This window comes from Arachis ipaensis, chromosome B5 (assembly GCF_059453495.1).
Source record: "Arachis ipaensis isolate K30076 ecotype BB chromosome B5, ASM5945349v1, whole genome shotgun sequence".
Taxonomy (NCBI): Eukaryota; Viridiplantae; Streptophyta; class Magnoliopsida; order Fabales; family Fabaceae; genus Arachis; species Arachis ipaensis.
Genome location: NC_142440.1, coordinates 20,625,038 through 20,645,065, shown reverse-complemented (window position 1 = coordinate 20,645,065; position 20,028 = coordinate 20,625,038). Strand labels below are relative to the sequence as shown.

The following is a 20,028-nucleotide window of genomic DNA, read 5'->3' as shown; positions in this document are numbered from 1 at the left end:
TTTGATGCTCCTAGCCGTATGAACCACATAAGCCAACACAGTGTCCTTAAATTCTTGTCTGGATGCATAAAGTGTTCCTACCTCCTATCTATAGCTGCTCATATCCTTCAAAGCTTTATGAACTAGAAACCTTTGACCCCCACAATCTGATACATCATCGGCATCATCCTCGGCATCATCATCATCCCCCTCATCATCCCCCTCATCTCCACCAATCATATGGTCTATCTCCAACTCATCACTATCTGCTCCATCCTCATCACTAAACTGACTTATCCCAACCCCCTTTCCCTTACCAGCAGTAGCTTCCTTAGGCACAGAATTATTCTCATCAAATTCACTATCGTACTCATACTCCTCCTCACTATCAATGAAGTGAACGTCTCCTGCACTGTCCCCCTCCTCATCGGATGGCATATACTCGGGGTCCTCACTATCTTCATCACTAGTTCCACTTCCATCTACTCGAAACTCATCTCCATCCTCGGTTCCCTTATTAGGTTCCCCACTTGCCTCTGTTGCCTCAGCCCCGTGCCCTTCGAAAACAACCAAGCCAAGCCCAACATTTATCCCCTCTTCAGCTACTCCCGCAATGTCAATGTAACCCACTTCCGGGAACGGCTCTGCATCACCCACATCGTGGACCACAAACAACTCTACAAAGCCCCTTAACCCAGTGTTCTTGGCTCAAGATCCTTACTTTCATGCATGATATTTAATGCCACATTATATGCAAATATTTCATTGACAATTGTCTTATTTCGGTCCCATTTTTCTTTTGTAAAGACATAATTTATCAAGATCTCGTCATTTTCACAATTTTCAGGTACCTGAACGTCTTCTGGCGTTAAAACTATATCAAAATTTTAGATAACTGCAGATGTCTTTACTATGTCTTTTTTAATAGGAATATAATTTACCTCTTTTCTCTTTCAAAGATTTTTGTCTTTGGAACCGACAGGCCTGCCACGCTTCTGGCGTGAATTCGTTTCAGTGGCTATTAGCCCAACTGGGACATCAATTTGAATTGGGACATTTTCCGCTGGTATATAAGATTTGGTTATCCTCTTTGTATCGGAAAATGCATCAGGCAATTCATTTGCATTCTTTGAAAGTATATAATTTTTTTGAACTTCTAGTTCACATTGCCCTGATCGAGGATCTAAATGGATTAAGGATGATACATTCCAATTAAGTTCCTTTTTAGGAAGCTTATTCTCTTCCCCTAATGTTGAAAATTTTGATTCATCAAAATGACAATCCACAAATCGGGTTTTAAATACATCCCTAATTTGTATCTCAAGATACCTTACTATAGAGGGAGAATCATATCCAACATATATTTTCAATTTTCTTTGGGGTCCCATTTTGGTGCGAGAAGGTGGTACAATGGAAACATATATTGCACACCCAAATATTCTTAAATGGAAAATATTTGGCTGCTGGCCAGAAGATGATTGCATAGGAGAGAACTGATGGTAACTCGTTGGCCTCAAACGAATAAGTGCTGCGGCATGTAAAATAGCATGCCCCAAGCCGAAGTTGGGAGATTTATTCTCATAAGTAAGGGTCTAGCAATTAATTGGAGACGTTTAATAAGTGATTCTGCTAACCCATTTTGTGTGTGAACATGAGCTACTAGATATTCAACACTTATTCCATTAGCCATACAATAAGCATCAAAGGCTTGGGAAGTAAATTCACTAGTATTATCAAGACGAATTACTTTGATTAAATTTTCTAGAAACTGTGCTTTTAATCGAATAATTTGAGAAAGTAATATCGGAAACGCCAAGTTGCGAGAAGACAATAAGCACACATGTGACCATCTCGAAGATGCGTCTATTAGAACCATAAAATATCTAAAAGATCCACATGGTAGATGAATAGGTCCACATATATCGCCTTGAATCCTTTCTAGGAATTCAGGGGATCCAAATCCAATACTGGTGATGGCCTTAAAATTAACTTTCCCTGAGAACATAAAGTACAACAAAATTTACTAGATTTAAAAATCTTCTAGTTCTTTAGTGAATGTTTATGGGAGTTTTCAATAATTCTCCACATCATGGTTGTTCCCGGATGACCCAATCGATCATGCCAAGTTATGAATTCATTTGGGCTAGTAAACTTCTGGTTTACAATGGCATGTGATTCAATTGCACTAATCTTGGTGTAATATAACCCAGATGAAAGTGAGGGTAACTTTTCCAATATAACCTTTTTATTTGAATCATGAGTTGTGATACATAAATACTCATGATTTTCCTCATTCATTATTTCAATATGATATCCATTTCGGCGAATATCTTTAAAACTCAATAAGTTCCTTAGAGACTTAGTAGATAATAGTGCATTATTTATTATGAATTTTGTTCCTTCGAAAAATAAAATTATAGCTCTTCCGGAGCCTTCTATCACATTGCCTGAGCCAATAATAGTATTAACATATTCTTCTTTTGGCACAAGATGGGTAAAGTATATATTACTTTTGAGAATGGTGTGCGAACTTGCACTATCCGCAAGGCATACATCTTCATTATATATCCTTGCCATTTTCTTCAAAGACAAATAATAATAATAAAATAAGTAGTAGTACATGCACAATTAAATTGAATTCTTGATTGGAATTATTTTTCTAAGAAATGCTATACATAATATCATATACTAAAATTCTATTATTATCACTATTATTATTATTAGGGTTAAGTATGATTTTGGTCCCTAACATAGAGGTCAAAAATTTATTTCGTCCTTGGCCTTTTTTCGCTACAAAATGGTTCTGAAGGTTTCAGTTTGTTTTAAAATCGTCCTTCGGACAAAAACACCCCTCCCTCCCCTCTTTTTCCTCAACATTAACCAGAAGTAGAAGCAGAAGCACAAACACAGGCAGAAGCAAAAACAGAAGCAGGCAGAAGCAGAAGCAATCAAAGCATCAAAAACAACAATGAAATAAAAGGAACAAACAGAAACAACCAGAAGCATCAACAACAACAACAACAATGGAATCATTTAAATCTGAAAAATTAAAGAAAAAAGAATAAAAAATTAAAACAGAAGGGAAAGGTTGCGGCGGTGGTGGGGGAGGAGGGGCTGCGGCGGTGAACGGCGATGCGGTGTTGGCGGGGTACAAATCACCACGAGAAGGGCGCTGTGGTGGTCAGCGGCGCTCTGGAGGGCTTCGTTCCTCTCTTCTCGGCAGCGCTGTGTATGTGTTGAGGAAGAAAGGAGCAGCGATGGCGGCGGTGTGGAGCGGCGACCTTTCCGTTTCTCTTTCTCCCCGTCCCTTTCTTTTTTTATTTTATTTTATTTTATTTTTTTTATAATTTTTTTAGTTAGGGGTAATTTGGTAATAAAAATAAAAAATTTAGTAAAAAAGACGATTTTAAAACAAACTGAAACCTTCGGGACCATTTTATAGCGAAAAAAAGGCTGGAGACGAAATAAATTTTCAACCTCTACTTAGGGACCAAAATCGTACTTAACCCTTATTATTATTATTTTTAAAACTTGACACATTTAATGATTTTAAAGTTCTTAAACATAAATATAAATATTTCATTATTTATATACATCATATTTGAAACTTAAATACATAGAAAATAAAATTTAACAATAAGTTTTTTACATTATTTATTTACATGAATACTTAACAATCTCACATATTAAACTATTCCATCATTGATCAAATGACCAATATTTCCTTTAGGATCCTCAAAGAAATCAGATACATCATAATGAGTGGTGGAATTTTCAGCAACATTTGAAAAAAAATTTGTTTCCTTTCCTTTGTCAACCTTTTTCAAAGATGCTTGATAAAGATCGACTAGGTGCCTTGGGGTACGATAGGTACGCGACCAATGGCCCTTTCCACCACAACGGAAACACTTATCCTCTGTTGATTTATTTTGCCCATTGTTTCTTTCTTTATCCCACTTCTGGTGAGATAATTTCTTATGAATATAATTCTTCTTCCTTCCATAATTTTTCTTGTTATCAAAACCTTGCCATTTACCTCTTCTAGGGTAATGATTTGTTGCATGTGCTTTAGAAAATGGGGTGGTGCCAGGTGGGCGCTATTCATGATTTCTTAAAAGTAATTCATTGTTGCGTTCAGCAACAAGAAGGTAAGAAATTAACTCAAAATATTTTTTAAATCTTTTTTCTCGATACTGCTGTTGCAGGAGCACATTTGAGGCATGGAAGGTCGAGAAAGTTTTCTCTAACATGTCATTATCAGTTATCTTTTCCCCGCATAATTTCATTCATGAGGTGATTCGAAACATTGCTAAATTATATTCATTTATGGATTTAAAATCCTGTAAACACAAGTGCGTCCATTCATATCGGGCTTGAGGAAGTATTACCGTCTTTTGATGATTGTACCTTTTTTCAAGGTCTTTCCACAGATCTGCAGAATCTTTTAATGTGAGATATTCATTTTTCAATCCTTCGTCAAGATGACGACGAAAGAAAATCATGGCTTTGCCTTTATCTTTCTGCGATGTATTATTTTTAGCTTTAATGGTATCTCCAAGATTGAATCAAAATGGATTTCAGCATCTAGTATCCATGATAAATAGTTGTTTCCAGATATATCAAGAGCATTAAATTCAAGATGAGAGAGTTTCGATATAATAAGAATTTGTTACCTGAGTCTTCCTAAAATTTGATCAGAGTCTCATACTGATAACATATTGTAAAATAAATAAATAAATAAGGAAGATATAATATAAAATAAAGAAACATAAATAAAAGAGTGGAATATTGATATTTACTAATATAATTATTTCAGTATAATATAAGTAATCTATATATTTATTAGTATATTGTAACTCAAAAGATCCACAGAGAGAAATAGTAAAAGAGTGAAAATTATTATTGATTGTAGTGTGTAATTCATATGCCACATCTTCTCTATTTATACATGTAGAAATATTCTCTTTTCATAGCTTCATAAAGGTGAGTCCAACTTTGAAACTTTTTGCACCTCCACTATTAAAATTTTGTACCATCTAAGTAAATTCAATTGGAGGAATGGTTGGTGGTTGGTGGTCAATGATCATTCATATTATAATAGAAATTTATATATTTTATTTTTATAAAATTTAAAGATTTCAATATAATAAATTTTTTAAAAACAAAAATATTCGATACAAAATTTTTTAAAATTTTATTTAACTATATATTCTATATTAAAATATATACTTTATGATAATGTATGTGGATATATAAAGAATTAATTAAAGATAAGGAACGTCTTAGACTTAGATATTTTTAGAGTAATATGTGCAAGTTAAGCATGTAATTAATAAGACTTATATCTTACGTGGTCAAAATAAAATCACAAACATTTAACATAGAGAGTGGCAAAGCATACAACCCAAGATAATGGTGAACGAACTTGATGGTTCAAGATAAATTATCGCCCAATAGTGGATCTTTTCTTTGTCAATGGGGCTATTTCTAACATGTTTCATAAAAGAATCGATAGTAAACGAATAAAATTAATTCAGTTGATTAAAATCTTATACTCCTAAGTCCCAACTTAATTTTAGTGTTCAACTTTTACCTTCTCTGTACACTCAAATTTTTTTTAATTAATTTCAATCATGACATCTTAGACTAATAAGCTAAAATGAGTTTTGACAAATTAAAGATTTTTCTGATTTATTCATACAAATTATAATCTCATATTCTCGTCATTATTAATTACTACCTTATTGTGCGACACCTAGTGATAGCATCACATTGTGATTTTTACCGTCAACATCATAGAATTTTCCTATACAAAATTGACAAAACAGAGTTGAAGGTCCCATAATATTGTAATAAGAGTCTTTTGGGTCATTGCATAGTGCATACTAGCATATTTACCAGTTACACTGAAACTCTAGATATCCATTTCTACACTAATTTAATAATTTATCAGATAAGATTAAAGGGTTGGAACTGCAAATACTACAATCTTATGAAATTATAAACACCGAAAAAGATAACAAACAAAGTAAACATGGAAACAGCCGATAACATTAAAAGTAGTACAAATTAAAGAAAGTATTGTAGAAACACGATTGCGAAGCAGAGAGTTGAAGTTGCTTCATCTTGGATTCGAGTTCTCCTTCAGCAATTGTGGTCTTCCAGCAATAAAGTCAGATTCATCAAGTCTCAGTGTCACCACTTACTACTTTTGCAAGATAGTGTTGTCAGAAGCTCTAGTTCAAGCTTACTACATTGTTTGGCATAAAGCTTGACTGCATAACTTCCATCACCATCAGGTTGTGTCTCATGGTGAAGGCTTGCTATGGCAAAAGACGCATCTTCAATTCCTTTGGCCTTCTTCATGGCCTTTTCCATATCCAATGTCCCAAAATTCTGCGTGAAAATAGACTTATTAGTGCTCAGGTGCTTGGTTATTCGCTTCACAATCTCGTCTCTGGTGTTCTGACTAAGAAGCCATAACTTTATTGAAATAGGTCCTTTAAGGAAGTTCCACTCCACACCATCCATTGCCATTGCAATCAGACCTACAACATGCAGGAACACCAGAAGGCAGAAGCCTTTATTCTTCTTGAAATTGGGGATAAAACTTGAAAATATTAAATATTCAATTAAACGATAACAATCTTTATTATTGTTTTCCATCTTCCTTCCTTTAAACGCATGAAAAGTTGGACACACGTACTCTGAAGTTTAAATAATTTGACTAAGCCAACATTGTACAGGACTACAGGGTAAATTATATAATAAACTATGATGAGTATAATCTATAATAATGTATGTTAACATAATAATACAGTTTCCAATAATATATAGTATTAAGGTAAAGCGACAAAGAAAAGAATAAACTGCAGGCCAAATAAAGTGACACAAAAATCATAAATGGGGTGAATTACAAATGAATAGCGTGGAAAGACGTATTTTGAATTTATATTTTTAAGTGGCATGATAATCGGTTTGAAAAATCCAAAAAGGAGTAAAACAGGAAGATCAAACAATGGAAAGTAGTGTTTGGTCGGTCAGCAAAAGTAAACAACAGAAAAGAAAACATGTACTTAGTAAGTTGGCTAGCCCACAAATCTTGCCTTTAAAAATGTAATCGAGCGATCTGTTTGATTCTGAACTGATGAGACTATATGCAAAGGGAAGCAAGCGAGGATGATAGTATGCAGGAGAAAGCGTAATGAAGCACAAAATGTGGGAGCAGTAAAATGGTGCAATCAAATTTTGATTTGTAATACAAGTTTCGCATGTATGTATAACGGCTCACATATATATTTGCCGCTGCTTGCGGTAACTACCTAATTAGAAGTAACAACCGGCTCTTTTTAAACATTATTGAAGGGAGTTACTATTGTTGTCATATATAGATAGATATCTTTCCACTTAGCTTTCAGCTTCCTTCTTTGTGTTTAACTTAAAAAATATATATTTAAAAGGAAGTTTTTCTCTTTGTCAAGTGTAAAATGATAATATAATTAACACCAGTCTGATCTTATTATTCATTTGATTAAATAGTTAATGTACTTTGGTACAAATCTTCAAAGGGATTGCAAAACTTATTATTTTTAGAGGGATTGCAAAACTTATTATTGTTAAGTGCAAAACGTGGCAGTGACACGCAAGATCTGCCGAATTCCTACCCAGGATAAACCCTTTTTCTGCAAAATTGACTTTCAGAAAATTGCAAGTCAAATTCAGCAAGCTAAAGTTTTCCTTTTAATGGTGGTTTTTTTTTTTTTTTTTATCACGTCTTTTCAATGAGTCGTCTTCTTCAACTCAAATATCTTTTCTTTGTTAAGCTGAGCTTTTTTTGAGAAATATTCACACGATTATTAAAATTTATTTGTTGTTGTCATTAATTAATTATTAATATTTAAAAATATAAATTAAAAATATATTATTAAATTAAAAAATTAAATTAATGATTAAAGATGATTATAAAAAATAATAAATTTTTAAAATTTTTTAAAGATAGTTATATATAATATGTAAATTTAATAATAATTAGTATTTTGGTATTAAAAACGCAGAAATAAATTTATGTCGGATGCAAGCGCAACTCATGTTTGTTGTGGCGAAGGAGGAAAAAGATAAAAACTTTAGGGCGGGGCCCAGGGGATCAGAACCAAATATTATTAATCATAGACCCATCATCCTTCAGATAAGGGTGTAATATTCTCATTGTTTCTATTATTATTATTAGATAAGGAGACCGCTTTAATAAAAATACTAAAAGTGGTTTTTTTTTAAGACGTCTATATGTATTATATTATTATTAGATATTTTTGTCGGTTAATAATTTATTTTTTAATAAATTAGAATAAAATTAGTTTATTATAAAAATAATAATAAATTCAATTGTCTGCATTATAATTATTAGATTCAATTTGATCAGATTGAATTACACAATTTAAATTGGATATCTTTAATTTTTTGATAAAAAAATAAATATATTTTTAATTTTTTGTTTTGCAAATATTTAAATTTCTAAAATTTTAAAAATACAATTAAATTTTTAAAAGGAAAATTGGATTTATTGTTATTATTATAAAAAATCGATTTTATTCTAATTTGTTAAAAAATTCAAAAATAACCAGTTCATTAATACGTTCAATAATAATGTAACACGTAAAGTTTACAAAAAGATATTTTACACGTTTTTATTTTTATGAAAGCATCCCATTAGATAATTAGATTTCATGACTACAACCACCACAAACTTGCATGTAAAGAGAAAATAAACATAGTTGAAAATTCAAACGGAGAATTGCGTTGAGAGGTATAGACATTAGACACCAACACTTAAGGCAAGAACTTGCATACCCATCACTTTAATTATCGCGTATTATGAAAGAAACTTTGGCAAATGCAAAATTACTCACTAGCACACAAATTGCAATACATCCCTTAATTTTAATTTTCAGTAGCCTGCTTGTAATATGTAACTAAGAAGAAGAAGACACGTTATAAGATTCAGTGAAGGATAAAGTGAGCCAAGCGTTTCATGAGTTTCAAAGCATTTTCGGATTCGGGAGTGTGAATGTTAAAAACATGGTCCTCGTGTTCAGCTTCGTAGAGTTCCAGATGACCATGCCACCCACTGTTCTTAACAGCTTGATAGTACCAAACCCCTCTGTCCCTTAATGAATCCTTTTCAGCAACGCAAACTATTATCTTGGAGCACCCAAGAGTAGCCAAGCTGGGAGCCTCAGGGGCCAAGGGATTGATCAGTGGGTTATCCAACCCGCCGGGCGCATTCGGATACACCAAACCCCACACCACATACGGTGGACTCTCCTCGTGCCCTTCCACTGCTTCAGATCCGATGGGTTTTGTGCTCAAGAAGTATGGCTGAGAGAGAAAAGCACCCAACACTTTGACCCCGTTAGGTAGAGCTTCAGCACCAGCACGCAAAGCAACGTTGTGAACAAGGTTAGCACCGGCACTGTCGCCGCCGAGGAACACTCTTTGGAAATCGCCATGGTTGAGGATCCATGGATCATAATCATTGGAAGCCACCCATTTGAGTGCTTGCCAGCAATCATGATATGCTGCGGGGAGAGGGATCTCCGGTGCCAGCCTGTAGTCAACAGAGACAACTAAGATGTCTGCTTCTGCTTTGGAGAGGAACAAGTTGAAGTAGTTGTGGTGGCGCTCGTTGAATGCAGATTCAAAGAAGAAGGCTCCGCCGTGGAAGTACACCAAGATGGGGACTTTGTGGGCGTCGTGGTGGTGGATGAGCTTTGTTGGAAGGTATAGACGCGCGGAGATGGAGGGGTTGTTGGAGATGACGACGTCTTTGGAAGAAACTGATCCAAGAGTCGAAGGTGGAACAAGTGGAGAGTTTTGGAGGCGCTCAATGGACCCGTCCTTGAAAACCTTCACAAGGTTTGGGATATGAATGGTAACCTCTTCGTCATCAGCCTTGGCTACGGAAATAGAAACCATTGCAGCCATGAGCCAATAGGAAAAGTCAGTGTAGTTGGTGGTGAACAAGGATTGGTTATTGTTAATGTTGAGGTATATTATATGGGACCACTTTTGATAAAGACACAAAAGAATGTATTTTTTATGGTTATGCTAACTAATCAATGACTTTCTTGAACAATATGAATAACTATTAATCAAATAAAAATATACTACACCTCTAAATTATTTATCTAAATTTTAATATTAGAATAACCATCCGTATTCCTAGTAAAATGAACATTCAATATATCTATTGTTCACATTGTTTAATATTTTCATTGTTTACATATAATTTTCCTTTTTTTAAGACATTACATGTGTTATGTTGTTATTCGATATATTTATTAAATCAGTTAATAATTTATTTTTAAATAAATAAGAATAAAAATAAAATCGATTTATTATAGTAATAATAATAAATTCAATTATCCATATTATAATTATCAGATTTGATCGATTTACATAACCTGAACCGAATTATGTTAAAATTTTTTGAAAAAAAATAAATACGTTTTTGATTTTTTATTTCACAGACATTTAAATATCTAAACATTTAAAAATATAATTAGGTCTCTAAAAAAATCTACTCCTAAGCTTTTGCCTAAGTCCAAACTCAATCTCTTACTAATCTCTAAATGTGGCCCGAAAAAAAAATTCTAGCCTTCAGTGTAATATGTAATACCCTACTACGTAGAGTTTTACACTTAAACCATAAAATAGAGGTGGTGAGGTATTACGACCTCTAAGGTAATATATATATATAGTTGAAGAAATTCGTAACTAAGAGTTTTGAAGAAAAGTTTAAGCGAAAACCGCAAAAAATAAAGCGCATCGTACATGTAAAAGGATAATCAGATAAAAGGAGGGATAAAGCATTTATACATAAAAAACAGAAAACCAACAGATACAAAATATCAAACTCCATACTCGACTTGTGAAATCAAGGCCGGCTGGAGTATTCATATATAGATATATACATAGCTCCAAAGTTATCCCAGATCAGAAATAAAACACCCGTTTCTCCAAAAGCAACCTCTAAGAGGGAAAAATACAACATAATCATGCGAAGAATTTATATACATAAATACATAGCCTAAAACCAAAATATAATATCCCCAAAAGCGATATCTTCGCTTGCATAGAGACCTCCAGACGCTCACTGAGATGCATCTCGACCTGTATCTAAAAAAATAGAAGAAATATGTATGGAATGAGAACCGGAGATTCTCAGCATGGTAATGATGCCCACATAATTAATATATAACGTCCCGAAAAAGTCAGAAGTGATCCTAGAACTTTGACACTCAGATTTAAACTTAAAGAAGTGTACTAAACCAGAAATTCGGGAATCTATTTGTGGGTTTTAGTTCTAATCTAACTCTTCACCTCCTGTCAATCCAAACCTCATAATAACCGGTGGAACTACTCTCAACATCACCTCCGCCAGCATGAGGGATCTCTCAGTTATAAAGACATACAAGACAGGCAAATAAAACACAGATAGAATGCAATTACAGCAAGTAGGACAAATAACAGATAAGCATGACTAATTAATTAGGCAAACCAAAGTAATGCACACTCAAGCAAAACAAACAACTGCATATGATATATGCCTATCTTATGGCTGATGATATCATCTGTCGGTTATATAGCCAACCCGACATGTCTGGTAGCTACCCCAGACATTGTCTCTCTGTTGTGCTCAATTATCTCAGAACATCGGCTGACCGTTAGAGGGAGAGTGCACTGTCACCATTAGAGATAATATGTGCCCTATCACCATTAGAAGGAATATGTGCCCTGTCACCATTTTGCAACCAAAGAGAGTTCATAGACATGTTCATTATTAATCATCCTTACTTCTCATTATCATATATCATTCTCATCATATCTTAATCAAACTCATTCACCATCATCTCATAAGGTCATAGTCATTCTCATCACACCTCTCATCAACCTATGTCTCATTCAGCATTACCAATATCCCATTAACTTAATTATCATCTTCAAGATTCCTTGTGAATATCTACTTAACTTACTCAACATGTTCATCCTTATTCCAAAGCTTTAAAATTCGCAAACGACCGACTCTAAACAGGTGTTAAAGAGGTTTGAAAAGTTAGAGAGTATGTTTAAAACTCAAAAAATGCCACTTTTCTAAAAGAGAGTGGTCATGTGTATGCATGTCACCCCATGCGTATGCATGGATGTAAATCTAGCCAATCTCGCGTATGCGAGCACCTCCCACGTACGCGGATTCTCCAAACAAAGGGGGTGGCTCACGTATGCATGAACACCGCCGCGTATGTGCACTATCAAAACTTGGCCTTTCATGCGTATGTATACTTCATGTGTACGCATGATTGTAAAATTTGACAAACTCATGTACGCATCCACCGCATGCGTACGCGAGTGTATGAAACAAAGAATATTCTAGCGTACGCATGCATGTGTCTGCGTACGCATGCTTCAAGTTTTTCAGAAAAGCTGATAAGTTTGCAGAAATTAATTTTTGCACACCCAACTTTAAACGCGCATAACATTTTTGTTAGAAATTTTTTTTATCCGTTATTCTTACGTTGTAAACTTCAAACCAATTTTCATTCAAAACAAGTTTTATAAAATTTGAGAGTCCAAAAGCCAAGTTATAACCCGCCAAAGTTGGTCAAAAATAAGTTTTTACTAAAGTTTACCAAATCTCTAGTTTTTCAAAAATCCTCAATCCAAGATCAATGGTTTACAATCCAAAAACATCCCCAAAACTTCATTCAACACCTTCAATTCCATTCATTTCACAATATACCACCACCCAATTCATTCAATTCTATATATGTATACTCAACAATTTCTCAACCAAAATCAACAATAATCATACTCAAATACCTCCTTTTTATCCACAATTCTATCAACATATAAATTCATTAATATATCATCACATCCTCATAATCCTACAAAAATATATATATATACACATATCAAATCTCAAATCAATTGCACATATATACACATTTATTCACTAATCACATCAACAACCTAATTCAATCCAAGCTTATCCTATGGTCAATTAGCCTAAGTTTTTATGCGACATTATATATTAACTACGACAAACCAAAATCATACCTTGGCAGATTTCTCCCTAAACCCGGAATACCTCAAAACATCTCTTTGCAAGCTTTTTGACCTCCAAACCAAAATCAACAAGTCTCGGCCACCAAAACTTGATTCCAAACGCTCTAATTCACCGATTCAATCTCTAATTCAACTTAAATTAAATCTAATCCATACAAATCACCATAATTAACACTATGATTCACAAAATCGGGCAAACCACAAGGGTTTAGAGTTTTCTTACCTTACCCATTGATGATTGGGGGTAAAACCCAATAATTACCCGCCACTAGATCAAACCTAAATCATCAAAAACATCAAAACCTTTAATACCCATAACCAAGAATCATGAATTCAGTAGAAGGGAGAACTGGGCATGAATAACAAAGTTTCTTACCACTTTGTTCAAATAGAATTGAAGAGAACTCTGAGACAAACGTGTGGCCGCAAACGGCTCATCAATTGGAACTCCGGATTAGAAATTATAAGGATTTGAAGACTGAATTGAAATGGAGGATTAGGGTTCTCACCTCAATCTCTCTTCTTGGCATGATTCCCTTTTGTTTGATGGAGGAGTGGCTGAGTTTGCTATTTATATGTTAGGTTTTGGCCCCAATACGGGCTTGGTCTAACTAATCTTTAAAATTAGTGTTGAAATTTGTATTTTAATTATTTTTACTTTTTTATATTATAAAAATTTACTTTTCTAATTTTTTTAAATAATATTTAATTTATTAGCTAATTATTCATCAATTTTGCGGGGTTTGTGTTAGTGTTGCAAGTGTGAGGAGTGTTGAAGTTAGTCCCACATCAAAGAAAGCAAGGAAGAGTGAGAAGTTTATAAGATGAGAGACCCATTAACTTGACACCTTAAGGTTTTGAGTTGGATGTGGTGTCTTCTCATCTTATGTTATCTCACTTGATTCCCCCCCGAAATCTCCCCAGTGGTTGAGAGCTCTCCACAGTTGACTCCAACAAGTGGTATTAGAGCCGATGATTTAATCGATTTGGTTTTAAGGAGTATTCAAGTAATGGATGAAATTTCTTATGCCTCAGCTGTTGGAAGCTTGATGCACTAGACCAGACATTGCTCATGCGGTTAGTACTGTGAGTCGTTTTCTCTCTAATCCAGGTAAAGAACATTGGAATGCTGTTAAATGGATTATGAGATATCTCAAAGGTACAACTAATTTGAGTTTGAGTTTTGGTGGTGAGAAACCTTTGCTAGTTGGCTTTACTGATGCAGACATGACAGGAGATATTGATTCTCGAAAGTCTACTTCAGGTTATTTGGTCAAGTTTGCAGGAGGAGCTATTTCATGGCAGTCAAGGCTACAAAAGTGTGTTGCACTTTCTACCACAGAGGCAGAGTTTATTGCAGCAACTGAAGCATGTAAAGAGTTGTTGTGGATGAAAAAGTTTCTTACAGAACTTGGTTTCAAGCAAGACTGTTATGTGTTGTTGTGTGATAGCCAAAGTGCTATTTATCTTGCCAAGAATTCTACTTTTCATGTAAGATCTAAACATATTGATGTTAGGTATCACTGGATACGGGATATGTTAGATTCCAAGTTGTTGGAACTTGAGAAAGTTCACACTGATGACAATGGTGTTGATATGATGACAAAAGCATTGTCAAGAAAAAAGTTTGAAACATGTTGTTTGATCGCCGGAATGGCGAGAGCCTCCACCTAGTCAAGAAGGGGGAGATTTGTTAGGTTTTTTTCTCTCCTTTGTGAGGACCAAGCCCAATATTTTGAGGGTGTTTCTTTGCATCCATTATGCCATAACCCTAATCAGATTTTTGGAGTCAATTGAGAGAAAGAGAGTAGCCACCAAAGAGAGAAAGAGAAGGAAGAAAACAGAATTTCCGTTTTTGTCCAAAGCAGTAAATCTCAAATGATAGTTTCTTCTCAGATCACCGTTGGATCGGCTTGAAATTTGAACTACGTGTTTCTCTCATCTTTTTCTTTATTCTGGTCGGTGGAGATATTCATTGGAGGTTTGCAGTAGGAGAAATTGACTTCGCAAGAGAGAAATTAGGTTTTCCATTTTTACACAGAGCAACAATCTTTGAACGGCAATTTCTCATTCTTTCCCCATTGGATCGACATGGAATTTGGACTATAGATTCTTCACATCTTGTTCTTTATTATGAACGGTGAAGATTTTAATTGGAGGTCTTCAGAGGGAGAAATTGGCTTCGACAGCAGCTCTATTTTTTGGGTATATTTCATCTTGCTTCTCATTTATAAGCTTTGGTGATTTGATATTTTGGCTGGTTATATGCACGTTTTTGTACTTTGTTTGAGAATCTCTTGTACCTTATTTGATTATAGTGGAGCTATTTCATTGGTCTGGATGACCCGTGGTTTTTACCTCTCACATTGAGGGGATTTTTCACGTTAAAATCTCGGTGTGTTCTTATTATTGCTTTACTTGCTATATTTGCTTGTTATAGTTGTTGCCATATTGTGTTGTGAGTGCTTCCATATTGTTCTTGTGTTGGACATTTGTGTCGTTTCCGCTGCTAGGCTCTTTCATATTGGTAAGGTTTTGAGTTGGATGTGGTGTCGTCTCATCTTATGTTCTCTCGCTTGATTTCTCCCCGAAGTCTCTCTGATTGTCGAGAGCTCCCCACGGTTGGGCCCAACAAGTGGTATCAGAGCCGATGGTTAATCGGTCTGGTGGTTTTAAGAAGTATTTAAGGTGAAGCATCAAAAGTCTTCCTGGCAAAGGTGGTCCGGGTGGCGTGTCCCGCAGTGTTTTGCGGCGGTGTGATGGACGAATACTCGTGGCGGAGGAGCTAAAAAGAAGGGGAGTTGATGCTTGATGTGGAGGCTCATACTTGTGGGGGAGATTGTTAGTGTTGCAAGTGTGAGGAGTGTTGAAGTTAGTCCCACATCAAAGAAAGCAAGGAAGAGTGAAGAGTTTATAAGATGAGAGACCCATTAACTTGACACCTTAAGGTTTTGAGTTGGATGTGGTGTCTTCTCATCTTATGTTATCTCACTTGATTCTTCCCCAAAATCTTTCCGGTGATCGAGAGCTCTCCACAGTTGCCCCAACAGTTTGCACTTAGCATCTCTTTCCTCTCCCATTTTCACTGAAGCGCTCGAACTCTCTCATCTCTTTGCTCCGAGCTCGTTGTCGCCAGCGGCAGAAATAGCCGGTCCCGAGACTGGTCATCCTTGTCATCTTCTTGCTTTGAATCTCGCTGTTAGCTTCCTCCCCGACGTCAGTTTTCTTCACGCAACCAGAATCTGATCTCCAATTTGGTGATGTTACTTAATTTTTATTTTTTTTGTCCTATGTTTCTTGCATTATAAGTACAAGTGTACTCACACACTTAAAAGCCAACACATTATTCTCTTAATACTATCAAGTACTACTGCCGCAATGCATCTCTTTGAGGGGGTGTTAAGGTGTTAACAACAAGGAAAGGAATGAAAAAATTTAACATATTTGATTGGCAATTTATTTTTAAAAGAGATGTATTCAAAGAGTTTTTATTATTCTCATTTCATAATTTCTTCACACCAGAAAATTGTTTAAATGCCAAAATGCTAATTAATTAATTAGCTAATTATTAACCAGATTTCAAATGATAAACCTATATGTTTTACTTAGTTTAAATTGTGATTAGTTTGCTTTAAATTATAACCTGGACTAGATAGATTAGAAGTCTAAGCTATGATTGAATTATAGAGTAGTAGCCGATACTAAAATTAGGGAGTATGTTTAAATAAACTGACTAAAGTTAAATTTAAAATTCAAAGGTAGCGGAAATTTAAATTACTGTATTTTGATTTTAATATGCTGCTAAAATTTATTGCTGAAAATATCATTGAACTAGTGTTTTTTTTTTTTTTTTTTTGCTGAAAATCATCAGTGACATGAATTTGTTACTAATTATCACTACTGAACTTTGAATAATTTGTTGAGCTAGTTTTTTTGTTGCTTAAAATCGTCACTAAGATTAATGTTTTACTGATTATTATCAGTGAACCTTGAATTTGTTGCTATCTTACTCAAATAATTACTTAGCTAAATGTTTTTGTTGCTAAAAATTATCTTGAGCTGAATTTGTTAGTGATTAAACCTTAAATTTGTTGTTGTCTTACTGAATAATCACTTAGTACATGAAAATAAATGTTAAAAGGAAGATCTTTTTAGAAATTATTATTTCTCCTTTTTTTTATGATTTACTATTTAATATCATGCTTAGTTATGCTTAGAGCAGAACAGAAAATTTGCATGGTTGTTCTTTTTTTTTTCGATAATTTACTGTTTGTTAATGTCTTTGGTTGCTAAAAATATTAGCTAAATATATATAATTTATTGGCTAAAACATTTGAGATCGGTTAGCAACTGAATTTCTAGATAGATTTGAATTATGGATATAATTGAGGTTGAAAAAAAACAGTTTACAGCAAGTGATCCTAAAGTATAATGATTGAATATATTATAAATGATTGAGTGGCAATTGGCTAATTGCATTGACTATATTGCCTCTTTTTTATTCTTATAATCTTCATAGTGGTTTAAAAGTTATGATGGATAATATTTTTTTTTATTTGATCAGGTTCTGATGGAAAAAATGAAGTTTGATCAGGTTTAAAAATGAGCCTCAACAGTCAGCATGATCGGATCATCTTGATAACATTATCGTTCTTCGGCATGAAATTTTCTGGTTGAATTGATATTCTGATCAACATTTTACTTAAACTTACTCGACTTGAGGTGTGCCGTGTGCAAGCTAAAGATGAGACACTTTAAACTTCTTGCATATATTTCTCTAATCTGGTATTTCTCCTTTTGTACAAAAAGGAAAAAAGAAAGTTCATCAAATGAAATTCTGCTATATTAGTTTATATGGTCAATGTTTTTTTTAAAATTTGATTGCAACAACATTTTCATCCATTGGCCTATAATAGGCTCAATTCGTTATGTTAAATGCAATTGTAAGTAACTTAAAGGAAGTGAAAATTATAGTTTTTCTATCAGTTATACGTAAGTTCTTGGTAGTTAATGCACAATTCATAGCCATTCTGTACATTAATATATAAATGTATTCAACACCACATGGTAGGGTAACGTTGCTAATTAGCTAAAATCGTAAAATTACTTTAAGATAATCATGAAAAAAATTGTTAGTATTTCGGTTTTTGAAATAATATATTTTTTATTATTCTACCTTTCTGTTTAAATATTATAATCATGTACAAATAATATAATTTAGTTGTGATAGTTTTAATATATTAAAGGGTAAAGTTTATTTTTTGTCCCTAAAATTTGGCAAAAGTTTTAAAAATATCCCTAAGTTTTATTTTGTTTCAATTTTGTCCCAAAAATTTTCTATTTGCATCAAATATACCCTAAACTGCTAAATTTTTAAAAAATTTAAGACTAATCTAACAATAATATATGAAAATTATGTTTGATTTGCTTGTGTTGAGAGTTGTTCTTATGATATTGTTGTTGAATTGATCTTAAATTTTTTGAAAAATTAGCTGTCAAGGATATATTTGATGCAAATCGAAAACTTTTGGAACAAAATTGAAACAAAGTAAAACTTAGGGATATTTTTGAAACTTTTATCAAACTTCAGGGACAAAAAATATACTTTACCCTATATTAAAATTATTCAGTTGCCCACGGTTAAACGAAAGTAAAAGTTACAATTCATTTAAGCATGTTGATAATGAACCAAATTAAGAAAGTAATATACTTATATATACTCACATATACATATAAAGTTGTATGCTAAATTGTTAATTTTTTTATGGAGATGTTTTTGGTGAAAATTTTTTAATCATAAAACAATTGCATAATGCTTTTAAAAATAGAAAATAAATTATTAATTAATAATATAATAATTCGATTCTCTAATTTAAAAATAAATAATTTGTACCATTATAGTATAATTTGTATAATTTAGAGAAGGTATAATTAGTAATAAGTAGTAGAAAAAAATTAATTTCTTTAATTATTTATTTTTTAATATTATTATTTAGGCTAATTATGATATAATACTGTTTTGTTAAAAAAATTAGATAATACTTTTAATTAGGAGCAAGTCTAAAATAAAATACTAACAATTTAATACAAGTTTAATCAAGTATTAAAATAAAATTATGATAAATTATTGTTCAATTAATATAGTGATATCATGGATTTAATTCATTTATAGATTTGTAACTGAGTTAAGACAAAGCATTAGCTAACTCGAATTTAGTTCGTTAAGGTAGCGTTTGTTTTGAGGTACTGAGACAGAGACTGAGAGACTGAGACTCAGTATCGTGTTTGTTAGTTCAGAGACTGATACTAAAATTTCTGTCTCTGTCTCTAAAATTTCAGTATTTCAGTACCTCCAAAAAGTAGGGACACAGGAGACTGAAATTTTTAGAGATGGAGACTGGAACTTTAATAACATTTTATACCTAAAATACTTTCATTTCAATTAATTAATTCCAATTTTATCCTTTGTGCAAATTAAATTAGAGTTTCATTCTTGTTTCAATTCCTGTCTCTCATTTTGCACCAAACAGAATACTGAGATTTATTTCAATCCCTGTCTCTTAGTCTCTGTCTCTCAGTCTCAGTCTTTCCGTATCTGTCTCTCCACCAAACACTACCTAATAGTTTGATAAGTTATGATGTTGGGGACAGATTTTGAACTATCATTTGAACTTATATATTAATGTAAATTTAATATGGTACTAAAAGGAAATCAAATTTTTTTTTGTGACATAAAATAAAGCCAAAGTAAAAAAGAAAAAAACAAAAGAGTTCTAGTCTATGCAGTCTCTCTTGCTGAGAGCAATTACATGAAAGTTCTTTCAAAAAGATATACACTCTGCATACTCAACTACAATAATTTTTTCTCTCTTTGCAAGCAAATTAAATATGGAATTTACGTTCTCTAACATAAGCACTAACGAAGAC

General features: G+C 33.3%; 1 protein-coding gene across 1 annotated transcript; it reads right to left on the bottom strand.

Annotated features, from left to right (window-relative positions):
• Positions 1 to 8,805: 8,805 nt before the first annotated feature.
• On the bottom strand, positions 8,806 to 10,067 carry LOC107643262 (2-hydroxyisoflavanone dehydratase). Its single transcript, XM_016346857.3, has one exon. The coding sequence runs from the start codon at positions 9,958 to 9,960 to the stop codon at positions 8,977 to 8,979; it is 984 nt and encodes a 327-aa protein (XP_016202343.1). The 5' UTR covers positions 9,961 to 10,067; the 3' UTR covers positions 8,806 to 8,976.
• Positions 10,068 to 20,028: the final 9,961 nt, after the last annotated feature.

Excerpts from the sequence above, each read along its gene's own strand:
- LOC107643262 (XM_016346857.3), bottom strand. The coding sequence starts at position 9,960 with ATGGCTGCAATGGTTTCTATTTCCGTAGCCAAGGCTGATGACGAAGAG.